General features: G+C 38.9%; 1 protein-coding gene across 9 annotated transcripts in view; it reads left to right on the top strand.

Moving 5' to 3' along the window:
* Positions 1-24,354, top strand: part of KALRN (kalirin RhoGEF kinase) — a 1,044,937-nt gene that overhangs the window by 590,676 nt on the left and 429,907 nt on the right. For all 9 annotated transcript variants that reach the window (XM_074214684.1, XM_074214682.1, XM_074214689.1 and 6 more), the window contains 2 exons: positions 1,237-1,428; positions 21,387-21,556. In XM_074214684.1, coding sequence (XP_074070785.1) covers positions 1,237-1,428; positions 21,387-21,556 — 362 coding nt within the window. The remainder of the gene's footprint in view (positions 1-1,236; positions 1,429-21,386; positions 21,557-24,354) is intronic.

The raw sequence follows: 24,354 nt of genomic DNA on the forward strand, positions 1-24,354 counted from the left end.
TAGAATCTTTTAGGTCCCTTGTAGCTCTACAGATAGGTAGGAGTCTTTGATCTGAAGATCTCTAGGATTCCTTCCTGTTCTCACAGCAGACCATACAATTTTAGGCTATTTCTTCATGGGAAAAGTGGAGTACATTAAAGTCAATTCTCAATTACCCACATTCTGCTTTCTGTGTTCACAACAGAGATAGACTTCTCTCCCACCTAGACCTCTTCATCAGCATCCACTAATCAACCAAAACTTATTGGCCATTTACCATCAGAAAGGTGATCTTCTACAATGAGGTTAGGAAGTATATCTGGGCCACCTTCCTACCCAACTCTAAGTCATCACCATGTGCTCAGGGAATGAAAATCCTTTTTTTAATTTTAGCCTGAGCCAATATTAGAAAAAACAGGGAAATCCACCAGGGAACAGTCACATAATGATTTCAAAAGACCAATATAAATGACTTTCAGGTTACCTAGCTTAACTTTCCCACCACTCACCAGAAAGTTGAGATTTTGCTGTATTTGTCTCAGCTCTAGAGAATAGGTGTCATGTGGCCAAACCAGAGGGTGGAGACATGATGAGAGAGACAATATCACTGGCTGCTTGTTCAAAGTTTCTGCAAACAGTAAGACCCCATTTCTGCCTCTCCTCAGATAGGCTCTGGATGCTTCTTGTAGTCAGCATTGTTGACCCCTCTCCTATTCTTCCAGAGATACAGCTCAGTTCCAAAAGAGATAAGAGCCAGACATTGAAACTTGAAAAGAAAAGAAGAAAAAAAATCTCCCAGTGGCTGTGTTCCTGGGGTTCCCCAAGAAGAACTAAGGAGATCCTTTTGGAGGAGGCATTTCTAACTCTAGAGATCCAACCTGAAATGACTGGCAGTGATGGGGCTTCTTAATGGGGAAGGGGTATGGATCAAGGGTGTCATGGTGCCCACCTGTCCATTTGCTTCTTTCAAGAGATGCTCTGTCTCAGATATATCCAAGGGAGGGGAAAAATAGCAAGTGCACAGTTGTGTTCATTAGCTAAGCAAGCTGCTTAGCTGACTGCGAGACGGTGAGTGGGAGCTCCGAGGTGGGTAGGTGCCTCGCTTTTGCCAATTTTGGGGTATAGCCAGTGAGTGCTTTCCCCCTTTCTTGTCTGAAGCTCTGCATGGGGGGGTATTGGGGTAAGAAGCATGCTGGGGAGACAGCTTTAGTACAGGGGTCTTGGAGGTGACTGTGCCCCATTTCTGTTTATTTGCAGAACACATATACTAACGCAGACAAGCTCCTCGAGGCAGCTGAGCAGTTGGCGCAGACTGGGGAATGTGACCCAGAGGAGATCTACAAGGCAGCTCGGCACCTGGAAGTCCGAATCCAAGATTTCGTGCGCCGGGTGGAGCAACGGAAGCTTCTCTTGGATATGTCTGTCTCCTTTCACACGCACACCAAAGAGGTAAGAAGAGGAAAGGGGCATCCAGCTGTGCCCACTCATGCAGAAGAACAGGTTGGTGGCATAGAGCACAGGATCTCCATGGAGCCATGGGAGGTCTGGGCAGGTCCTCACTGGCTCAGGGGCTAATCTCTTGCAATAGTTATGTTTCTAATGTGACATATATATTATATATGTATTATATATATAATATTTAAGAGCAATATTTCTGTTCATGTCATGGATACCATGGATTCACAATTTATTCATGGTTCTCTCACTGAGATCTCATCAAATACAGCATCCTTCTGCCCTTTCAACTCTAGAGAGATTAATGTGCGTGTGTGTGTGTGTGTGTGTGTGTGTGTGTGTGTGTGTGTATGCATGTGTTGTACAGTAGGGGTTTGGGGGCCACTGGGAGTAGAGAGTAGAGGATACATGGGGTCTTTTGCTCTGGTGGGATGTTCTTCAAAAAGGAAGAAAATGGAGACCCTCTGGACTAGAGTAGACCCTTGTAGAGAGAAGATATGGCAGGCAGAGAAACTGATTCCCACTTTTGTTTATCTGCTCTCTGTTCTAATGGATATGGTATAGTACAGTCTTTATACCTATACTGATAAAAAAGAAGCAAGAAGATGACCTGTGGTATAGTGGAAAGAGGAATTAATTTGAAGTTAGAGGGTCTAGATTCAAATTCCTCTTGTATGTAATAATACTTGTGCAATTGTGAGTAAGTCACTTCACCTCCCTAGAACTCAGTTTTCTCATCTGTAAAATAAGGGTGTTTGCTAGATAATTGTTGCTAATTTATGATCCTAGACTCCCATGACTTCTAACATTCCTTAAACTCTCAACTATACTCCCCAAAGATAATCACATTTAAAGGACATGTCATATGTGTTTTTTTCTTTTTTAAAATAGGAGATTTAACCTTTCTAATGATATTTTCTTCAGGGTAATATTAAAATGAGGTTATATATATCCCCCCAAATACATAATGATTGATAGAAGAAAGAAGCCAGGAGTATGTTGGGATTGTGGCATGTATTTGTGTGTGTGTGTGTGTGTGTGTGTGTGTGTGTGTGTGTGTGATTGGGGAAACAATATGGGATCAAAGCAAAGATTAGAAAAATCATGGATGATTAGATCTCAAAAGGAGCTGAGAGCTCTTCAGGTCTAATCCCCCTGTAGACAGAGGAGGAAACTGAGACCCAGGGTGAGGAAGCCCCTTGTCCAATGTCACATACAGCTTGTGAAGAGCTGGAGCTGTCTAGATGATTTGAAAGGGAGAGACCACCCTTGGAAAGTGACCAAGATTCAGGTTACCTTCTTAGCTCAATTGACTTGCTTGGGATGCAGAGAAAACTATAAACCTGTCATTGTCTTTTCTTCCAGATGAATAGGAAACTTTGAAAGAGATAGTAAATGGCCAGTATGGTTGCTCCTCTACCATCTTTAGAAATAACACTAATGACCGATGAACTCATTAGACATAAACATCCTAAACTGCCCCCAGGAATTCATCTTAATGGAGTATTAATTAATGTGTGATTGTTACCCAGAAAAAAAAAGAATTAAGCCTACTTAATTAAGTTGATTTTTGGTTTTTGAAATGTCTGAATCTAGAGATGGGCTTCCCTGAGTGGGAATGCAAATCAGAACAGCTCCCTATCAGAATAAAACATGAGAAGATAATGTTTTCTAGCTGGAGATACCCAAGGCAGATGCAGAGGGGATATCATGGAAGCTTACTTTGCATCTTTTCCCCCTAAGACCTAAAGCAGGTCCTCTGATGACTATCTGGAAAGCAAAGGGATTAGTTGTAATCCTTGTTTTCCTGCCTGGCTGCCTGGCTGCCTGGCTGCCTGTTTGCATGTGGCCCACCTGATTCCCAAAGATGATCTCAGAAACCAAAGGCATGCATTCTCTTTGCTATCTAAGGCTGTCCAAAAGAGAATTAAATATAAGGGAACAACAGGCATGCAATGTGCATGTGTCATTCTGTGTGTATACATGTGAATATGTGCATGTTTTGGGGAAGGTGGGGAGGGGGACATATTGGATGAAGCGATAACACTAAGCTTTGTCCCTAAAAATAGAATTTACTGGGGGGGGGGGAGAGAGAGAGAGAGAGAGAGAGAGAGAGAGAGAGAGAGAGAGAGAGAGAGAGAGAGAGAGAGAGAGAGAATCTCATCTTTGTTTTTCCCTTCCCTTGCTTTAATTAGATTCTGTCATTTATCAGCTGGTGCAAACTGTTATAAAAGGCCCTGCATATCTATCACCTGTCTGCTCCCCCACTTTCTTTTTGGATTCCTTCCTCTTCCCTTTCTTGTCACTTTCTTCTCCCTTTCCTTCTTTCCTTTTTCATTTTTTTGCTCACCCCTCTTCTTTCCTCTTACTTCCTTCTTTCCTTCCTTACCCTCCTTTTCTCTCCCTTCTTCATTCTCTCCTTTCCCCTTCCTTCTTCCTTTCTTCCAATTAATAGAACTGACACCAAAGACACTGTGACTAGCTGCTGCATTCTAAGGACCACTGGGTCCCACCATTTGACTTGGGGCTGAAACACCCTAAATCTGTGTCTCCTCACTTTGAATGTGAATTCCTTGAAAGGAGGGACTGTACTTTTCTATTTGTTTCCCTAGTGGTTAGTTCGTTGCTTTGAATACAGTAAGTGCTTATGAGATACTTTTTTTCCTATTTCTTCTTATTTCTTTTCTCTTCCCTTCTTTATCAGGCCTCTTCTTCTTCTCTTCCCTTTGTCTTTCCTTTTTTTTCCCTCAGTTTTCTCCTTTACTCTTTTCCTCTCTCTCACTTCCTCATGAGAACAGATTAGAAAGAAGGTCATGGCTGAGGCATTGTGACTGAGAGATAAAAACACAATGACCAGGACTGAAACTTTCCAGGAATCATTCTGAAAATCATTCCAGATATATTTTTTCCATTTTCTACCTCAGACTCTACTAAGCTTGGCTCCTCTCTGTTCCTCATCTTGACTTTTAGAATACCTTATATTTTGAATAGAGAACAATGAGAAGATGAGATTAAAAAAATAGGGAGATGGCTGGGGAAGGAGTGAGGTACTTTCTTCCCTTAGGAGAAGCAGCTTAGGGGAGACATGGTGGGTAAAGAGCTAACCTCAAAGTCAGGAAGGTCTGGGTTCAAGTCCTACCTCTTTTTTTTTAGGTTTTTGTAAGGCAAATGGGGTTAAGTGGCTTGCCCAAGGCCACACAGCTAGGTAATTGTGTCTGATTGGAACTCAGGTACTCCTGACTCCAGGGCCGCTGCTCTATCTACTGCGCCACCTAGCTGCCCCCAAGTCCTACCTCTTATACCTACTGGCTATATGACCCTTGGGCTGGTCACAGTCTCTTAGTACACTAAGCATCTTTTTAAGAGTATACTTTGAGGGCGGCTAGGTGGCATAGTGGATAAAGCACCGGCCCTGGAGTCAGGAGTACCTGAGTTCAAATTCAACCTCAGACACTTAATAGTTACCTAGCTGTGTGGCCTTGGGCAAGCCACTTAACCCCATTTGCCTTGCAAAAACCTAAACAAAAAAGAGTATACTTTGGAGAAGAGGTGCCAGCCTGCAATAGTACAGGAAATTTCTTCAGTCCCTATAGCAATTAAATCCTAGGTCCAGTTTCTATCTCTTCCCCTTTTTACCCAAAGTCTCTCTCAAAAGAAACCAAATAAGGAATAAATATGTGGAAGAGCCTCCTCTGGGGATCTGTAAATGTGGAAGCATCTGTTGTCTCTTGAGATATTTAGGATGGACCTGGAGGTAGGTAAGCACGGATAACTGAGTCTCTCTAGCACTCTGAGAAACACTAACTCTCAAAACTATGGAATCTTAGGGAGTCCATCAATAACTAAGTATTTATTAATTTATTATTATATCCCAGGCACAGTTCTAGTTCTAGGGAGACCAGGAATTTTGAAGGAATTTTTGTTTTAATGGGGTAATAGCAAGTATATATACAAATATATTCAGCATAAAGGGAATAAATATAAATGTTTAGAAAAATAGATATAAAGTTAGTTGATTGTTGTCCTTCAGGATCAAAGAAGACTATGTAATCAGGAAATAAATCATGATTTGCACATAAGGTTGATGACAGTGAGGAGACAATTGTCTAAAGATGCTATTCGTAGTATTTCATGTGAGCCCAATGGCCTGACACAAGAAGATCAGGATGATGGGTGATGGGTAGGAGAACTTGACCTTTTAGAGTCCGGTCTTCTCCATTTCAGTGAGGCTCTTTGGCAGCTTGATATCATCAGGCAACAAATTTTAGACAGATGGGTAAAGCTAATCTGTCTCTCAATGATCTAATCATTCTTACCGTAATTTTATGGTGACAAACTTTTGACAGTATGGCAAAGCTAACCTCTAGATGGTCTAATTTCATGGTGACAAACTTTCAATAGTATATGGTGAGCTTGTCTCTCAATGGTCTAATTTCATGGTAACAAATTTTCATCAGTTTTGTAAAGCTAAATTTGAGAAAGTAAACAGAAAACAACGCTTAAGTTGTATCCTAAATGAACAAAGAAACTCTGTGAGGCAGGAGGATAAAGTCTTCAGACTCACTCCCTCTTCCCCATGCTAACTAATTATTTAGAAGGAAAATCAGAGCATCAACAATATAAAAATATTTTCTCTGGTATTCTAGTTATGATCAGGACATGCCTGTATCTCAGATTTACTTTGCTTCTAGTCTTAGTACTTGGATTTATGGAGTCTCATTGGCTAAGTTACTTAACCTCTCTGTTATTGCAATGATTTTTTTAAACCACTCTTCCTCTAAAGAACTAGAGTCTATTTCATCATCTTTGTATAAAGTAGGCAGGGCCAAGGATAACTAGGCTCATTTTTTAGATACTTTCAGACTTACTATGGTTTTCCAGAATAGTTGGACCTGTTTGGGGACTCTAGACCACTTAAGAAGTATTTACTGAGCACTTGCTGTATTCTAACATTGTTTTGTGCCACAGAGGAAGGGAATTAAGCATCCAATTTAATTCAATTAAGTCAAATATCTATTTTCCTACCATGTACAAAGTACTATGCTAGGTACTATTATGCAAAGACAGAAATGATATAGATCTTATTGCCAAAAAGCTTACCCTCTGCCAGGTAAGACGTATATACAAATTTTAAATGTGATACAAAGGAGTGTGAGGGTAATATCACTTTCATTTGGAGAACCACAGTGAAGATTTCACATTGATATTAGTACCTGAACTGAGAAGGGAAGTAATTCAATAGATAGAGATGGATTAAGAGAAGAGTCCATTCCAGATATTGAGATTTGATATGAACAAAGTCATGGAGATGAGAGAGGGCTAGAATGATGCAGACAAATTTAGGAAAGACATGAAGCAGCTAGAGACCATATAGAGTTTACAGCCATTGAAAGGCAAAGAGCTTTGAGTTCATATCTATGGGCATCAGTTGAAGGGACTGAGGGACTGAAAAATAGGAGAGGGGGTCATTATAGTTAGCTTTACATATCTTAAGGGCAGTCTGCAGAGAGAAAAATTAGACATGTTCTGCTTGGCTCCCAGGAGTAAAACTAGGAACAGTGGGTAAAATTTAGGAAGACAAAATTTTAGACTTGAAGTTAGGGAAAAAATTCCAAAAAATTAGAGAGATATTCCAAAGCAGAATAGACTGCCTTGGGAACAATGAGCTCCCTTAATCATAGATCTTCAAGTAGAAGCTGGATGATCCCTTGTCTGATAAACAATAAGAGAGGTGCTAACATTATAGAGACACTGGTTTGGAGGGAGACAAGTTTTGATTCAATGGCTACTTCCAGCTCTGACATTATGAGAGTGGTAGAGGAAGGATATTCCAATTTGGGTGATAGAAACTAGTGTGGTTAGGCCATCAAGATAAAGGGTAGATTGTAGAGGATTCTGAATGACAGGTCTTGAGTTTATCCTTTATTTTATAGATATACAAAAGAAAAGCACCAGAGTCCCTGTATTATACAAAGTCTGAATTTAATTTAGTAGACAAAATATGCTCAAAAGACTCAAAAGGATTAGTGATATAAGGTAGTTTGTAGTTTGTACTTACACAATAATTATGTTAAATCAAAGGATACATTTTAAAACAGTCATTTTATATTACCTTAATTTCCACATATATCTTTCCTAACTACCCTACCAAGAGATCTATTTCTTGTATCCAAAAAAAGGGAAGGAAAGAAGGAAGGAAGGAAGGAAGGAAGGAAGGAAGGAAGGAAGGAAGGAAAGAAGGAAGGAAGGAAGGAAGGGAGGGAGGGAGGGAGGAAGGGAGGGAGAGAGGATAGGAAAGGAAGGAAGAAGAGAAAAGTGGGAAGAAGAAAAGGAAGGGAAGAAGGAAGAAAAAGATGCAAAGAAGGAAGGAAGGTCAATCAACAACTATTTATCAAGAACCTACTATGTGCTAGAAACAGGTTATGCAAAGACAAAGTATGAAATAGTCCCTACCAACAAAGAGTTTACTTTCTATTTATCAAGCACATATATAATTTTAGAAATATAGGAAAAATAGATAGCTATAACATGCTTAAATGTGAGTGATGTTAGAGAGAGACCTTGAGTACTTATAAGGATAGGGACAGGCTTCTTGGAGCAGATGGCACTTGAACCACAGTCCCACAAAAGTAACCAAAATACGGCCCAAATCCAAAAGTATACATCATTCCTTTTCCCTATTTGCAAAGAAGGGAAGAAGATACGTTTTCTAATCTGGTCTTTGGGACCAAACCTAGCAGAAGTTGGGAAGGCCAGGGAAGTTTTTATATATGAAGACTGAAAGGCAAGCTCATTAGAAAGGCAAAGGTTAAAGAGGCTCCAAGAGGGAGAGAGACAGAGAGAGGTGGGGAGGGGCAGTTTGGAGGAGGAAGGGAGGAAGAAAATGAGGGAAGAAAGAAGGGAGACAGATGGCGAGAAATGGATTAAGGGAGAAGAGTACATTCCAGATATGGAGACTTGGTATGAACAAAAGACATGGAGATAAGAGAGAGTAAAGGATGCAGACAAATTTAGGAAAGACATGAATCATCTCGGGAACATAGAGACAGACACAGAGAGAATAAATTGTGGACACCAGATGCTTCAGCCACTGGGAAGGGACAGGTTTGAGAGTATACAGGTTGACTGGTTTACCTGAGGGAGAAGAGTCTCTTCATCTAAGACTGGAGAAAAAGATGAAAAGAGAAAGGTAGAGAGACATATTTAGTTGAAAAGATGAAGAGATAAGATCTGAAGCAAAATAACCTCTAATCAAAAATCATGTGGTCTCATAAAAAGAACACTCATATGGAATGAGAAAACCTAGGCTCAACACCTAGCTGTTAGGCTTACTAGCTGTGTAATTTTGGACAAATCACTCACTCTTCCTTTTTGCGTCTCAAACTCCTCTCCTGTAAAATAATGACTTGACCTTCCAGGTCCAGGTTCTTCCATCTCCAAATCCTAAGAATTACTTAGTAAAGTAGGAAACAAAAATTACCTTTCAGTCCTGAAGGAGAGAAGGGGTTGAGGACTCTAAAAGAACACAAAGATTTGAACAGCCCCTATTAGCAGAATTCTAGGCAGTCAGTGAGAGATGAAGGAAGGGTATGTGTCAGGAAGCAGCAACTGTACTGTGGAAGATGACATGAGTGTCCTGAGCCAGACTGGTCACAGTTTTGCATCTCTCTCTGGCAGTGAAATAACTGAATGATAACCTGAGATTGCATTTTGACACTGGGTTTTTCTAAGGTAAGTTGGAGAGTGGATAGGAGAAAGAAAGAACTCAGGAGAGTCTGTAGTCTGCAAGCTGAAATATGCACATGCAGAACTTTTGAGCTTTTTACCTAAAAGCAAAGTTTTGCTCATTCCTTTCCCTGTATTTGGAATTGGACTCTATAATATACCATCTCTGAATTCATGCTCTGATATTGATATTTTCTAGCATTGGTTCTAAATACTCTCATCAGGTTTAGTTTCAATTTCACTGATTAACAGGAACACTGAGAGTTCAAGCTCTGACTTTTCCTGATAATTCTAGCTGTCTTTCTTACTAGTGATAGGGATGGTACCAGTGCCTTAGCTATAATCTCTTCTGACTAAGCACAGAATTGAGTACTGTAATTATTCAGTGAATATGATGGGTGTGATCATTTCACCTGGATCATTAATCTATCTTCCCTCTGTTCCTCTTGGTCCTTTTTTTCTACCAAATTTAAACCCAAATACTGCAATCACCATCCTCTCCTCCTCCACTAATATTCAAGTAAGGATATCTATTTTCTGCCCAATTAACCTGAACTGACTCCTCTGCAGTTCTTCATCAAGCTAGAGACTGTTGCATGACTCAGTAGCTACCACAGAACCCTTGTCCCTGCTTTCAGTGCACCTTTCCCACAGCTATCATCCAGGAAATAAACAAAATTCTACCTATAGAGATGCCATCTTTCAAGTGCCTATGCCACCTCAGTAGGTATAACTCCTGAAATCTTGGCAAAAATCCTTACCAAAATCATTGACACTGTCAAATGATTGAATATGAGAAACACATACTGTTTTATCAGTGGAAAAACAACAAAAAAGAAATATTGCCTTCAGCAGAGGAAAACTTTCTCACATATCACCTCATTATTCATTCATTCATTCATTCATTCATTCATTCATTCTTATGTATTTCCCCCCCTTAGAATGTGACCGTTGCTAGAGCAGGGACTGTTTTGTTTTTCTCCTTACATTCCAAAGGATTGGCACACTGCTTTTTTTTGGTTGGATATCTTAGGTAGGCTTAACCTACCTGAGGCTTAACCCTAAAGAATAAGATAACAAGGAATACTCAACACATCAGCACTAGATTTGATGGTCTAATCCTTCCTTTCCCCATCAAGTATGAATTCTTAATTTCACAGTAGGAATTAGGAGTAAATGGCTAGAAAACTAGATTAGAAACTAAAATACTTTATTTTGGATTCTCTGGAATCCTTGTTCCTATGGAACTTAAGTCAAGTGTTTAATCTTTTACTATTGGAATTTTTCAGTTATAATCTCCAGTGGATAATGTCCTTCACTTTATGGTGCCTTCCAATGTCAAATTGGAAATCATTTTGGGATTATCGACAGATATCATCTGCAGCTCTCCTCAGTTTGTACCAATAATTAAGAGTTTGGTTGGATGTAATTACAAGATGTCATTTTCCTGGAACAAGGCAAAAAAAAATCCCCTTATAGGTTTTTTTTAAGGAAATTGAGTTAGAAAATCTCTATCAATGGCCTAATATAAACTTCCTGTCAAGATAGGGTTTATGGTATAACTTTTGCCTCCTTGCTGAATCAGAGTTCTAATCTGGATAAAAGTCATGGTCACTGAAGAGAGGAATGAAATAGAGATAATCTACAGACTAATTTCTTTTGCAAATTTTCTTTGAAATAACTTCTTAATCCTATTAGACCTATTATTGCTTTGTGAGGGTATTTCTAGGAAAATCCTTGGAGATCCTTGGCCACTGAAGGATTAAAATCTTCCAGTCAGGTGTGGGTGACCCAAATTCAGATAGGATAGCTTGTTAATTCCACAGCTCTGGTCCTTTGGAGGTCACTTCTTAGTAAATATATGTTCTACCTGTGTATTCAAGCCCTTGATTCATATTGTGACTGCTTTTACAGTAACCTTCCCTCCTTTCAAAATGGGACATACCTCTGGAGTCTGGTTTAGCCCAAACTATTTACTTTTTTGGTGAAATACTCTTGTTGTTTTTCCTGCAGAGATTAATGTCATGAGAGTGGCCTCAGGAAGGGAGGAGGCATGAAAAATGGTTCCTCAGCTCCTGTTTTCTTTCTTTTCTCTTTTTCCATGGCAACTCTAAAATCTGCTATTTAAAAAATCCATTCAAAATAGTGTGGGCATCATCATTTAAAATGCATGGTTTTTTTAAAAAAAAACAATACTGGAATAAATTCCTTCAGAAAATAGTTCAACCCAGGTCCTTAGGGGAAAGCCTAATTAAATATGGCCCCTTTCCCTTTCTTTCCTTGCTTGCAGATTTTTCTCTTCAATCTTCACTCCATGACCATTTCTTTGTTACACCCACCCCAACTCCTTCCCTTCTCTCCCTTTCCTGAGGATTTCAGCTTCCATATAATCAAGTTGGCAGAAAAAAAGGAAATCCTACAATATGAGCTGAATCAGTCTTCAAAAAAGGGAAGAAGTCCAAAGATAGTGAATAGGCAGTTGGTCTCAGAAACAAACCAGCTGAATCCTCTGTCCCCATCACCAAAGATATAGCAGACTGATTGTAGAATGAAGGTGGATGACTGAGATCGAAAGAGAGAAAGCCGTTTCTTCATAAATATTCATTTGGTAGCTGTCAGGTTTGGTTTATGGGGGTGGGGTAGAGAGGAGAAAGACTTTTCTTTCCTTCTGGTAAGAAGGTGGGAGATCAATTAATAATTTCAGCACAGAACTTAAAAGCTCAACTGATAGATCAATTGTGTCCATGCCATGGTTGTCCTCTCTGAAAATGTAACTGCCAATTAGTCTGGGAAACAAATTTGGGAAACAAAATTTCCCCCCTCCCCCCTTTAGTTACTCCTTAGTCTGTTTAGCTGTGTTCACAAATAAGCCTAGCTTCTCTCTTCCCTCCCCTCCCATCCCCTTCCCTGCTCTTCCCTTCCCAAATCTTAGTTACAGTACAATTCTAGGGCAGTGGGTCACAGCAGCCTGACTGTGCTTAGATATTTTGGTTCTATTATCAGGGTCAGCTTTCCCTGGAGTGTGATTTGAGGAGCCAGAAAAGTCCAATCTGCTTAAAAATACACTTCTCCCTACTCTCCTTCTACTTGCTTAAGTCATACTGTTATTTCTGCTTTTTTCAATTAAGGCTGCTCTTAAACCCAGCTCTTCCTTGGAAGCAGTTAAAACATCCATTAGAAGGCATCAATACATTAACATGGATTAATTTCTAACAGGTGGATAGAGTTTTTGGCTTGGAAACAGGAACAGGCACTCAACTCCTTGACAAGATATTTACTAAATGTGTGACTCTGAGCAAGTAATTTAACATCTCTCAGACTCAGTTTCTTCATTTGTAAAATAGGATCAATAGTAACTATCTTAGAGGGTTATTTCAAGGATCAAATGATATCACAAATATAAAGCTCTTTGTAAATCTAGTAGAAGTAACAAAGGGAGTAATAATGTTAATAGCAATAGGAGAAATATGGTAGTAGTAAGCAGTAATAGTAGTTAGTAGCAGTGGTAGTTGTAGTTAAGTTGTAGTGGTGGTGGTAGTAATAGTAGTTAGTGGTAGTGGTCGTAGTATTAGTAGTAGTGGTAATAGTAGTCCTAAGTGGTAGTGGTATCGGAAGAGGAGGAGGAGTGGTAATAATAGTAGTAGTAGCAACAATAGTAGAAGTAGTAGTAATAGCAATTAAATAACAGTCACCTAGCAAAGAATAGGGTCCTTGGGAAAAGGAACACCCAACAAGTAAATTTTTTTCATAACAACTTAATATTTTGTTTTTTTCCCAATTACATGTAAAAACAATTTTTAACATTCATTTAAGAAATTTTGATTTCCAAATTCTCTCTCTCTCTCTTTCCCTTTCCCCCTCAATGAAAAAACAAGCAGTTTAATACAAGTAAGTTTTGATTAGAGATATTCAAGCTGGGTCAGGAGCATGGATTTGGGTCAGTCAGTCACCAAGCATTTATTAGACATCGATTCAGTTGCAGACACTATGCTAAGCATTAGGAAACACAGAAAGGTAGAAAATTCATCTGTAACCTCTCAGAGCTCACAGTTTAATAGGGTGAGGCAATATATAAACAAGTTGTCTAAACAAGATAGACCCAGAATATATTGGAGATTATCTCAGAATAAAGGCACTGTGATAAAAGAAGAATGGAAAAGGCTTCTGGCAGAAGGGAGCTTCAGCCAAGACTTGAAGGAAATCAGGGAAGCCAGGAGGGAAAGATAAGGAGAGAGATATTCAGGAGACAGCTAGGGAAAATGCCCAGCATCAGAAGAGAGAAAGTCCTGTCCAAAGTATCCACAAGGAGGTCAGTATTTCTAGATTGCCAAGCATATGGAAGCAGGGGGAAGGATATAAAATATAAGAAGACTAGAAAGGTAGGAAGGAGTCAAGCTAAACAGAGGACTTGATAGTTAAGCCTGGAGGTAAAGGAGAACCACTGGAGTTGTTTGAATAAAGGGGTGTCCTAGCAAGAATTATCCTTTAGAAGGATCACTTTGACAGCTGAGTGGAGGATAGACTAAAGAGGGAAGAAGCTAGAGGCTGGGAGACCAACTAGCAAGTTACTGCAATAGAATAGATGTGGAGGGATACAGGTATGCCCCTCAGTAGAGGTAGTGTTAGAGGAAAGAAAGAGATGTATGTGAATGATGCTATGAAGATAGAAACAATAGAATATGGCAATGGATTGCATATGGGAGTAGAAGGAGAGAATAAAAATGACTCTTAGAGTACCTGTGGATCTGGGAGAATAGTAGTAACCTCAAAAGTAACAGAAGTCAGAAGAGGGGTAGGTTTAGGAGCAAAGTTAATGAGTTCTATTGCAGACATATTGGGCTCCAGATGCCTACATCCAGAGTTATCTCCAGTGGTCCTGATTCATATCGCTAGACTCAGATGACTCTGGAGGACAAAGTGAGCCTTATAACTTAACACAGCACCTCCATCACTCAAATCCAATTCGTGGTGTCACCTTCCTGATATCATAGTCTTCTTTAAAAACAAAGGACATAAATTATCTTCAAGATATCTACAAGAGGGGTGGCTAGGTGGCATAGTGGATAAAGCACTGGCCCTGGAGTCAGGAGTACCTGGGTTCAAATCCGGTCTCAGACACAATTACCTAGCTGTGTGGCCTTGGGCAAGCCACTTAACCCCATTTGCCTTGCAAAAACCTAAAAAAAAAAATCCCCCAAACCCCCAAGATGTCTACAAGACATCCACTTTATGATGTCTAATTGAGAGTAAGAGATGGGAGACTGAAAAATCAAGAAAAGGTTCAATTCGTTCATTTCAATCATATTTGACTCTTCATGATCTCATTTGGGATTGAGCTTTTCCAGCTCATTTGTCAAATGAGGAAACTGAGGCATATAAATTTAAGTGACTAACTAGGGTTATACAGCCAATTAAGTGTCTGAGGTCACATTTGAACTCAAGTCTTCCTGACTCCAGACCTAGAAAACTATACATTGTGCCATTTAGCTGCCCTTAAGAAAAAGTCTAAACGTGGACAAATAAACTTGAGAAACATTTGTATGATGTTAATACTTGAATTTATGAGAGCTTATGTGATAACCAAATAGTATAAAAGAAGAGAAAAGAGACTATGATAGAATCTTGGGGGGCACTCATAGTTAGCCAGGGTGACCTGCATATAAATCCAGCAAAAATGACTGAGGATTGGTTGGGCATTTAAGAAGAGAACCAGGATGAAATAGTGTCATAAAAATCTAGAGATAAGAGAGTATCAGGGAGGAGAGAGTGTCAATGGTGTCAAAGGCTATAGAGAAGTTAAGAAAAAAAGAGAATTGGAAAAAGCTATTAGATTGGATAATTAAGAGATCATTGGCAGGTTGGTCTTCTGAAGCATGGTGGTCTGGGTGCAAGGAACCAGAAAAGTACCTAGAAGGAGAAACACAGACAGGGAGAGGGGAGTAGGTAGAAAGAAGGGAAGGATTCTTGTCTAAGGCAAATTTCTTATTTTAGCAATTTAAACCCATTGCTGAGGCAATACTAGGACTAAAATAACCTAGAATGAAAGGAATTTATTTCACTGTTGTTGCTCAGTTGTGTCTGACTCTTTATAACCCAATTCGGGATTTTCTTGACAAAGATACTGGAGTGGTCTGCCATTTTCCTCTCCAGATCATTTTACAGATGAGGAAACTGAGACCAAAAGGAGACTTACCCAAGATCACATAATTAATAGGTGGCTTTGGCCAGATTTGAACTCAGGAAGAGGATTCCTGACACCAAGTCCAGCACCACTTGAAAGGAATTTATAAGGGTTCTGCTAAGTAGCAATAAGAGAGTGCCAATTTGCTTATAGTAAAATTCAAAATTAAATCTGCCCAAGGGGGTTCAGATGGAGGGGAAGTAAAACCATAAGGATTTCTGCTCTGGACCAGATCCATGGTTCATCCAGCCTGGGCAGCTATTGTAGACCAGACTCAGGTTATGGCATAGCAGATAGAGCACCAGCCCTGGAGTCAGGAGGACCTGAGTTCAAATCAAGCCTCAGACACTTAATAATTACTTAGTTGTGTGACCTTGAGTGAGTCACTAACCCTACTGCCTTGCAAAAACAAACAAATGAAAGTCAAGCTGAAAAATGGAATAAAATGAGATATACAGATTCTGTGTCTAAAGATAAGAAAAGGAGTTTTATTTGGTCATATCATGGGAAAGAATATTCAGCAAAAATACAACTCTGTTTCATATAGGCACAAAGTTCATTGTTTTCATAAAGAAGCATGTCTCTTTAGCAGGGAGTGACAATGCCCACAGCAGTGGGGCATCTGCCATGTCTGGAGGGCTCTGACTCTGGGTTGGCCTTGCTTTACGTTATACTTGATATTCCCATTTCCTTACCTCCTGTTCCTTGTACAAGATACTCCATCTCTTGATTTCATGCCTTTTTTCCCACTGGCCATCCTCCAGATTTCCTTCCTCACTTGTTTCTTTCCTTTCCTTCAATCCAACTCCATTCTTTTTTCAGGGGGTCTTTCCCATTCCCCCTGCCTTTCCTCTGAGATGATGCTCCATTTAGCCTGTATCTGTCTAGTGATTTAATTGTTGTTTCCCCATTAGAATATAAGCTCCTTGAGGGCAGAGACCCTTGTATTCCTAGATTAACTTAGTATCTGTACATAGTAAATCCTTAATAAATATGTATTGGCAGACCTTCTGTCTTGCCCATGATTACACAATCTATAGCAGAAACAATATTTGTGTCCTTCTGACCCCATATCCAGTACTTCCCTGCCCCATCCCTGCTCCCCCAGTGCTTCTCCCATACTACTTTTCTCCTAAAACCAAGTGGAGGGTTGGATAGCTTCAACACTGTCTTTGTTATTGTTGTTCTCTTTGTGACTCCATGGACCATAAGACACTGGGGCCTTCTCTCCTGCACTCTCTCTCAATGTCTGTCCAAGCTCAAGTTTCTTGCTTCCATGTCATTATCTATCCACCTCATCCTCCTTCATCTCCTTTCCTTTTGTCTTCAGTCTTTCCCAACTTCAAGATCTTTTCCAGAAAGTCCCATCTTCTCATTTTGAGATCAAATTATTTCAGCTTCAGCTTCAGTGTTTGTCCTTCCAATGAACAGTCTGAACTGTCTTTGATGTCTCCTATTATGTCTGGTGGATTTTCTCAGTCTGGATGGATAGTAGAGTGTTCTCTGAAGTGTCTGCTAGGATAGAGATTTTTCATCAATGAAGCAGCTCCAGACTAATTCAAGGCTACTGTAGGAGACCCCTTTTTTTAAGACTGAGTCTTTTTGTTTATATATAACAGAGAAGGGGAAACTGCCCCCATTGAACTCAGAGTACCAGGGAACCATGTGAATGTAGGGTTGAGCAGATGAAGGGAAACAATTAGTAATTTCCCTAGAAAGAGAACTCTTTCCCCAGAAAGAGAACTCTAAGGAGAACCTGCTGTTGCCCCGGGGTCAGGCCATGTTAACATGAATGTGCTGGACCTGAATTTTTTTCACCAAATCCCCTAATATGGGATATAAGATACAATCTTGTGATACCTGAAAGTTATATTTTTTTTAGTTTGTCTTTTTTTGCAAGGCAAATGGGCCCAAGGCCACACAGCTAGGTAATTATTAAGTGTCTGAGACCGGATTTGAACCCAGGTACTCCTGACTCCAGGACCGGTGCTTTATCCACTATGCCACCTAGCCTCCCCTGAAAGAGTTATTTTTAAGATAGATAAAAGAAAGTCTGATTTTTCCATGTAACTTAATTTAGTGAGATTTTTTTTCCCTCTTCAGAAAGTGAGAGGGAGACATAAAACATTTCACTCACCTGTTTTTAAAATTAAGAACAGGGAGCAAAAAGCTTCATTCAGTACAATAGCAGTTTTCCCAGCCCTGGGAGAAAAATTATTGTCTCAGCTATAACAGCAGTAGTCAGAGCAACTTCATTCCAGAGGCCAGATGAACTCAAGCCAAGGGCCACATCTGGCATCTGAGACAGAGGTTCTTCACCTTTTATTTAAAGTTAGGGCTAGGAGCAGAGAGTTTGTGCACTTAAAAGATTGCTCTAAGATTTAACATTTGCTTTTTACTTGTTTAACTTTCTTATAAAGAAATTGCTTATAAAGAAATTTCTGTTGGTATTTGTGAATTAGGAATATGTCTTTTAAAATACAATTTCTGATATATTTTGTTTTTATATTAGCTAAATTCTCCCTGGGTGCCACCCATTAATGAGAAAGATTTTTTTTAAAGAGGAAGAAAATTTAGCAATATTGATCAATACAATGAAAAACTTGGACAATATATTTAATGTTCCATAGCTGTGAACCCTATACTTTAATTTTAAAAAGTAAGGGAAGGTATCTTTTTATAACTCTATTTGGGGACCAGGTGTGGAATTTTCTAGTTAAATCTTGGCAAGCTGGATCACTGGGCAGCTAGGTAATACCATGATGTACTATAGTGGCTTATTTAATGTACCAAGAATAATTTAGGTGCCTATTCAGTGGAAAGGGACAGCTAGGTAGCAGAGTGAATAGAGTGTCAGGTCTGAAAACAATAAGACTCATCTTCCTCAGTTCAAATTCGGCTTCAGACACTAGCTGTGAGACCCTGGGCAAGACATTTAACCCTATTTGTCTCAGTTTCCTTATGTGACAAATGACCTGGAAAAGGAAATGGCAAATAATTTTGCCAAGAAAACCACAAATGGAGATCACTGAGAGTTGAAAATGACTGAAAAAACAAACAAACAAACAAAAGTAGAGCAGACTCCACAAGCACATAATCTAGTGCCTCATGTGACGTAGACATGTCTCTGGATTCTCCAATGCTATTGAATAACAGAGCAATATAAACCCTAGCTGGTTCTAATATGCTAGAAAGAAAGGCCCCATACACAGAATAATTACTTTTCAAGGACCAACAGCCTACCTAAGCAGAAAGACTCATAACAGATAATCTTGTGTAGGAGGAGTCATAACAACCAAGGTCCTTGCCATCTAGGCAAAGGTAGTTTTTGTTCCTTTTGTTTTCTCTAAAAGGAAAGGAAAATTTCCCAAGACTGAGTAGTCCAAAAGTGCTTAGGCTAAAACTTTCTATGTCTCCTGGCTGCCTAGTCACCTGAAGCCATAAAGGAGCCAAGCCAGTAACTCAACTAGCATTCATTAAGTGTTCATTCCCTGTTGAATAACTTGAGGAGCTTACTGACCCCTAATGTGCTATTAAAAACCTGTCTACATAAGATTTTCTTTCTTTCTTCAAAGATCATATTGTTTTGGTTATAGTTGTCTTGGGTTGTTTTTTCTTTTTTAAAATCTTTAAAAAACTATTTTTTATTTGGTTGATTTAGCTTTTTGAAGTTAATCTAAATTTAGATGTTTTATTGAGTATTTTTTCTGATTTTTGTTGTCAGTTATGTAATTGTCAGTTTGCTTATTCCTTTTCTAAATACTGTGCTAAGCAATGGAAATATTCCAAGGAAAGAAAAACTGTACTTGCCATTTTCAAAAACCTTGCATCCTAATAGAAAAGAAAATATGCAAATATCTATATACATACATATGTATACAATATATTATATATATATTAGAAATATATATTATAGATAGATATAGACAGTGTGAATGAAAGGTGGTTCTTGTCCTTCCTTATTGATGAAAAGCAAAATGACATCACTGTATTAGAGAAAAGTTACAGTGCATCTAAATATAGATATAGATCAATACCAGTTTAGTAGGAAGATACTTAGGGGAAGAAAGGCTATCAGGAGAAACCTTCTATAGGAGATGGGTGAAATGAAGGAAACCAGAGAAGCCAGGAGAGGAGGGAGAGCATTCCAGGCAGGTGGAGGGAGTGGGCAAGAGGGAAGTAAAAAGACAAAACTCAGGAGATGGTAAAGCCTTACATGAGGAACAGCAAGAAGGTCCTTGTTGGAGGATCTGAGAGGGTGTGGTAGAAAATTTCCCATCAGAAATGGTTTTCCTTCACTAAGTCCTTTCTGTATTTGTTTTGCATTTTCCTCAGGAAGGACACCAAACATGGTGAGACATAAAGGCTATCATTGTTCTGAGTCCTGCCTAAAACTTCTCTTTTTCCAGGCCAAGTCACCTTAGCTTCTTTCATCTTTTCTTCAATCCTAATTGGAGGTTCCCATTTTCTGTTTTTTCTAAGCTCTGAATATGGGAATCAGCATCCTTAAGTTAGGCTTTGAGGTATCAGCTCTATTACACTGGTTAACTTGAATGACCTCCTGATAGAACCCTGCCCTTACAAATAATGAAAGTGCTCTGATGTCAAACCCCAAAGCAAATACATTCATTCATCAGGATTTTGTGGGGGGGTTTTACCAGCCTCATAGAAAGCATTGTGCTAGCTAGGAACAATAAATATGAAAATGTATTATTCATAGTCATGGTTTAGTGGTATTCCTGTGACCTTGGTCTGTCACTTAAATTACTCCATCCTAATTTTTTTTAAATTTGTAAAATGGGGAAAATATTTACATGATCTAACTTATAAGGTCATTGTGAATGATAGAATCTTAGAGTTGAAAGGGAACTAAGAAATTATCAAGATCAACTCTTATTGTTGATGTTTGTTCTTCATTCTCAAAGAGGACCATGACATCATGGCTTTTGGAGCCCATTCATTTGTCCATGATTTCTCAGGTGTTACTAGCAGTGACTCTGCTATGCCCATATGATCCTACTGCCTTGGAATAGGACCCTGGGGTTTTGTCATCTTGGAGGAAACTTGATCCTTAATAATTGGTAAAAAGAAAAATGAGCTATATTGTCAAGAGAAGTATCTTCCTTCCTTGAAAGATCTGCAATCTCACCAATATCTGGATATTCACTTCACCAGAGAGTTTGAAACTCATCTGATGTAATTTTTGTCCATGGCCTTTCATAAACCATCCCTCAGACTTTCTACCCAAAATATCACAAGAAACCCTCTATATTTTTTAAATATTTTGTCAATAACAGAATACAGATAGGTGACACAGTGGGTAGAACTTGGGCCTGGAGTCAAGAAGGCTCAACTTTCTGAGTTTAAATCCAGCCTCAGACACTTAGCAGTTGTGTGACCCTGGGTGAATCATTTACCCTGGTTACCTCAGTTTCATCATCTGTAAAATAAGCTGGATAAGGAAATGGCAAACCACTCCAGTATCTTTACCAAGAAAACCTCAATGGGTCACAACTGAATTGACTGAACAACACCAGTGCAAACTTGAGCAATCCATCTGTTCTTTTTATCTTTAAGTCAAGGCAACCTTTTCCAGTGTTCCATTTATAGTAGAAACACATAAATGAAAAATGTCACATCATATGCCAAGATAAGGTCAAAACAGGTGCATGATTTAGACATCTAGGGTGATACCATAAGCATAAATGAAAAATGAGTTTTGAAAAGCCAAAATCCAATCAGTCAACAAACTTTTGTCAGTACCTATTTTGTATCAGACACTTTGTTAAATGCTGAGCATACATGCGAAAGCAAGACAAGTTTTACTCTCAAAGAACTAAGGAATAAGGGAAACAAAGCAACTACATATGGGAAAGATATAATACAGGATAAATTGGAGATATTCAATGGAGGGTGGGGCCAGTTCAGATATTACTCTGACTGGAGGAAGATAGGTTGGATGAGTCTGGAGGGACCACTTTGTCCTCATCCCTACACTGGCTCCCCATTGTCCCTGAACGGAATTCCCTCTCCTCTTGCCTTCCAGTTGTGGACATGGATGGAGGACCTGCAGAAGGAGCTGCTGGAGGATGTGTGTGCCGACTCAGTGGATGCCGTTCAGGAGCTCATCAAACAGTTCCAGCAGCAGCAGACAGCCACCCTGGATGCCACGCTCAATGTTATCAAGGAAGGAGAAGATCTCATTCAGCAACTCAGGTCAGTGTTGTTCTCCAGGGTGAGATCTGTAGGAGGAGAATGAGAAAGGAACAGACAAGGGCAGGCTAATTAGAAGGTCATCTGAGCTACTGGAGAGATCCTTCCATGGACATCAAGAGGCCTAAGCGCTAGACTTGACTGACTATGTCTCTGGTGCCTTGATTTTTCCATCTGTCACCTTACTTATCTCACAAATAGAGCTTTGAGGGGGGGGAATAGAGATAAGTATGGAAGTACTTAAAAAATCTTTAAATTCTTATGTTATTATTCAGCAGTAAGCATCTCCACTGAAGTGGTAAATCTGGAACCATTTTAACACAGTGTTGTCTCACAGTCCTTTGAAGCAATCACTTAGACTGGTTGTTTGGCATCATGGAGACGTTCCCATTATGAAATGCCATATCATGTAGCATTTGATTCAATGCCAACTTACAGAATTGTGAGGATGAGAGCACTTTGGCACTGGCTTATGAGAATATAGGGATGATTTGATTTGGTGATATGGTCAATTTTGATTAGGCACAAACAAATTCATCAGCATTATTTCTGGGCTATTTAGCAGCTTTATTTTAAATTATCCCAAAATAAACACAATTAAGAAGGAAAATACCTTTCAAAACTTTTTGATCCTATATTTCATTCCAGAGCAATATTTGTAATTTCATAATAGCCACTCCACTAAGCTCTCCATTAGTAACTCAATTTACAAAATATTTATTGAGTATATACTTTATACAAGGCATTATCCTAGGAGATGAGAAGCATATAAAAGTAACCAATATATAGTCCCTGCCCTCAAATAGCATCACATCTAGTAGTGGATACAAGATTGGATGCAGTGTGGTGCATTATTAGAAAGTTCAATTCAATCCACTTCAACAAACAATTATTAATTAAGCTGTTATTATATTTAAGGCTCAATGCTAGATTTATAAAGATAAAATGAATTATCCTCAACAAGCTTACATTCTACTTATGGGAGTGGGGGAGAACACAAACAAAATATGATTGAGATTGCACATCTGGTTGGGGATATCAGGAAAGATTTCAGCAAGGAGTATTGAAGGATGAACAGTATTCTTATCAAGCAGAGTTGAGGGTGGGCGGTGTTCCAGTTGGATGGAAAACCAGCAACAAAAGCAGAAAGTTGAGAGTCCCTCAAGATGTATTTGGGGAATAACAATTCATTTTGGCTGAGACATAAGGATCACAGAGGGAATCACTGGAAAGTAAGTCTGGAAAAGTAGATTAGGACTATTATAGAGAGCATTGAATGTTAGCCCCAAAACATGGAATTTCACTTAGTAGACATTATAGTTTATTGGATTTATATCAGATTTTTGAATTTTCTTTTCTTTTTTTTTGGAGTCATTTATTTATGTCCAATTACATGCAAAGATAATTTTCAACATTCAGACTTTTGCAAGCTTCTGAGTTCCACATTTTCCTAACAACACTCCTCATGGCACCAAGCAGCCTGATTAAATTGCATTTAACATGTTTTTTTAAAATTAATTCTTTTGTATTTTCAAAGAAAGTCATGGAGTCATTGGAATCTCACTACCCGCCTGGGTACTAATTAATATGATTTAATAAAGAAAATGATGACATATCGGAGGTCTTTAGAAGTAATATGTTATACAGGAATGACCATTGGCTCTGGACTCAGAGAATCTGGGTTCAAATTCCACCCATGACAACTGTATTACTTTGGGCAAATCAGCTCACTTTTCTTGGTCTAAATCCATGATCCTATGAATTGTTTCTATCCTTGAAGTGATATAAGGGCAACTGATTTATATGTCAAAGAGCATAATCTCATCTCACAGGCCAATTCCTTCACCTCAGGACGTGAGAGAATGAACTCAATTTGAGATTTATTTTCAATCTCTGGGTCCAATTAAATAAACAAATTGAAAAGTATGAACTGGACTTCCAGTTGTAATTTAGGATTTTTCTATCCTAAACAACCAGTGAGATTATCCAGATTCTCCAATGAAATCACTAAGCAAACAGTTTTCGAAACTTGCTTCAATACTGTGAGTTCTCAACCCTCCCCCGCATTTGCATCTTTTTTCTTAGCTATTTCAAGTGTCTTTGGCTTCATAAAGATTTAATTAATTGCTTCCCCCCCCACCTTCAGGTATAAGTATCCTTCCCTCCTCTGTTCTTTCATCCTTTTATAACCTGACTGATTAACTTAGTCATATTCAAATTTGTGTTTTAATGTTTATATTCATCTCTTATAACTCTCCACTAGAGGGTAGGCTCCTTAAGATCAGGGAAAGAAAGAAGGAAAATTTTTTTTTTTTTTTTGCTTTAAAAATATCTCATTTGATGCTCATAATACCCCTTGGAGGCGGGTGCTATCACCCCCATTTTACAATTGGGAAAACTGAGAAAAACAGAGATAAAACAACTTGTCCAAAGTTATGCAGCTAGTAAAATTCCAAGATCAGTTTTTAATTTAGTTCTTTCTGACTCCAGGGCCAAGGCCTCTAAATAAAAATAAAGGTTTACAAGGCAATTTACATATGCTGACTGCAGAGGACTGACTTTGAAGTCAGAGAACCTGGATTCAAATTTTGCCTCTTACATTTACTACCTTTGTAATCTTGGGTAAGGACCTCTTTGTCCTCAATTTATGTTTATGTCCTTCATTTTATGTAAATATGCTGTTCAATTGTTTCACATACTTCAGGTTTTCTTGGCAGAGACACTGTAGTGGTTTGTAATTTTCTTCTTATTTGATAGATGAGGAAACTGAGGCAAACAGGGGTAAGTGACTTGCCCAGGGT

The sequence above is a fragment of the Macrotis lagotis genome, chromosome 1, assembly GCF_037893015.1.
Source record: "Macrotis lagotis isolate mMagLag1 chromosome 1, bilby.v1.9.chrom.fasta, whole genome shotgun sequence".
NCBI classification, from domain to species: domain Eukaryota; kingdom Metazoa; phylum Chordata; class Mammalia; order Peramelemorphia; family Peramelidae; genus Macrotis; species Macrotis lagotis.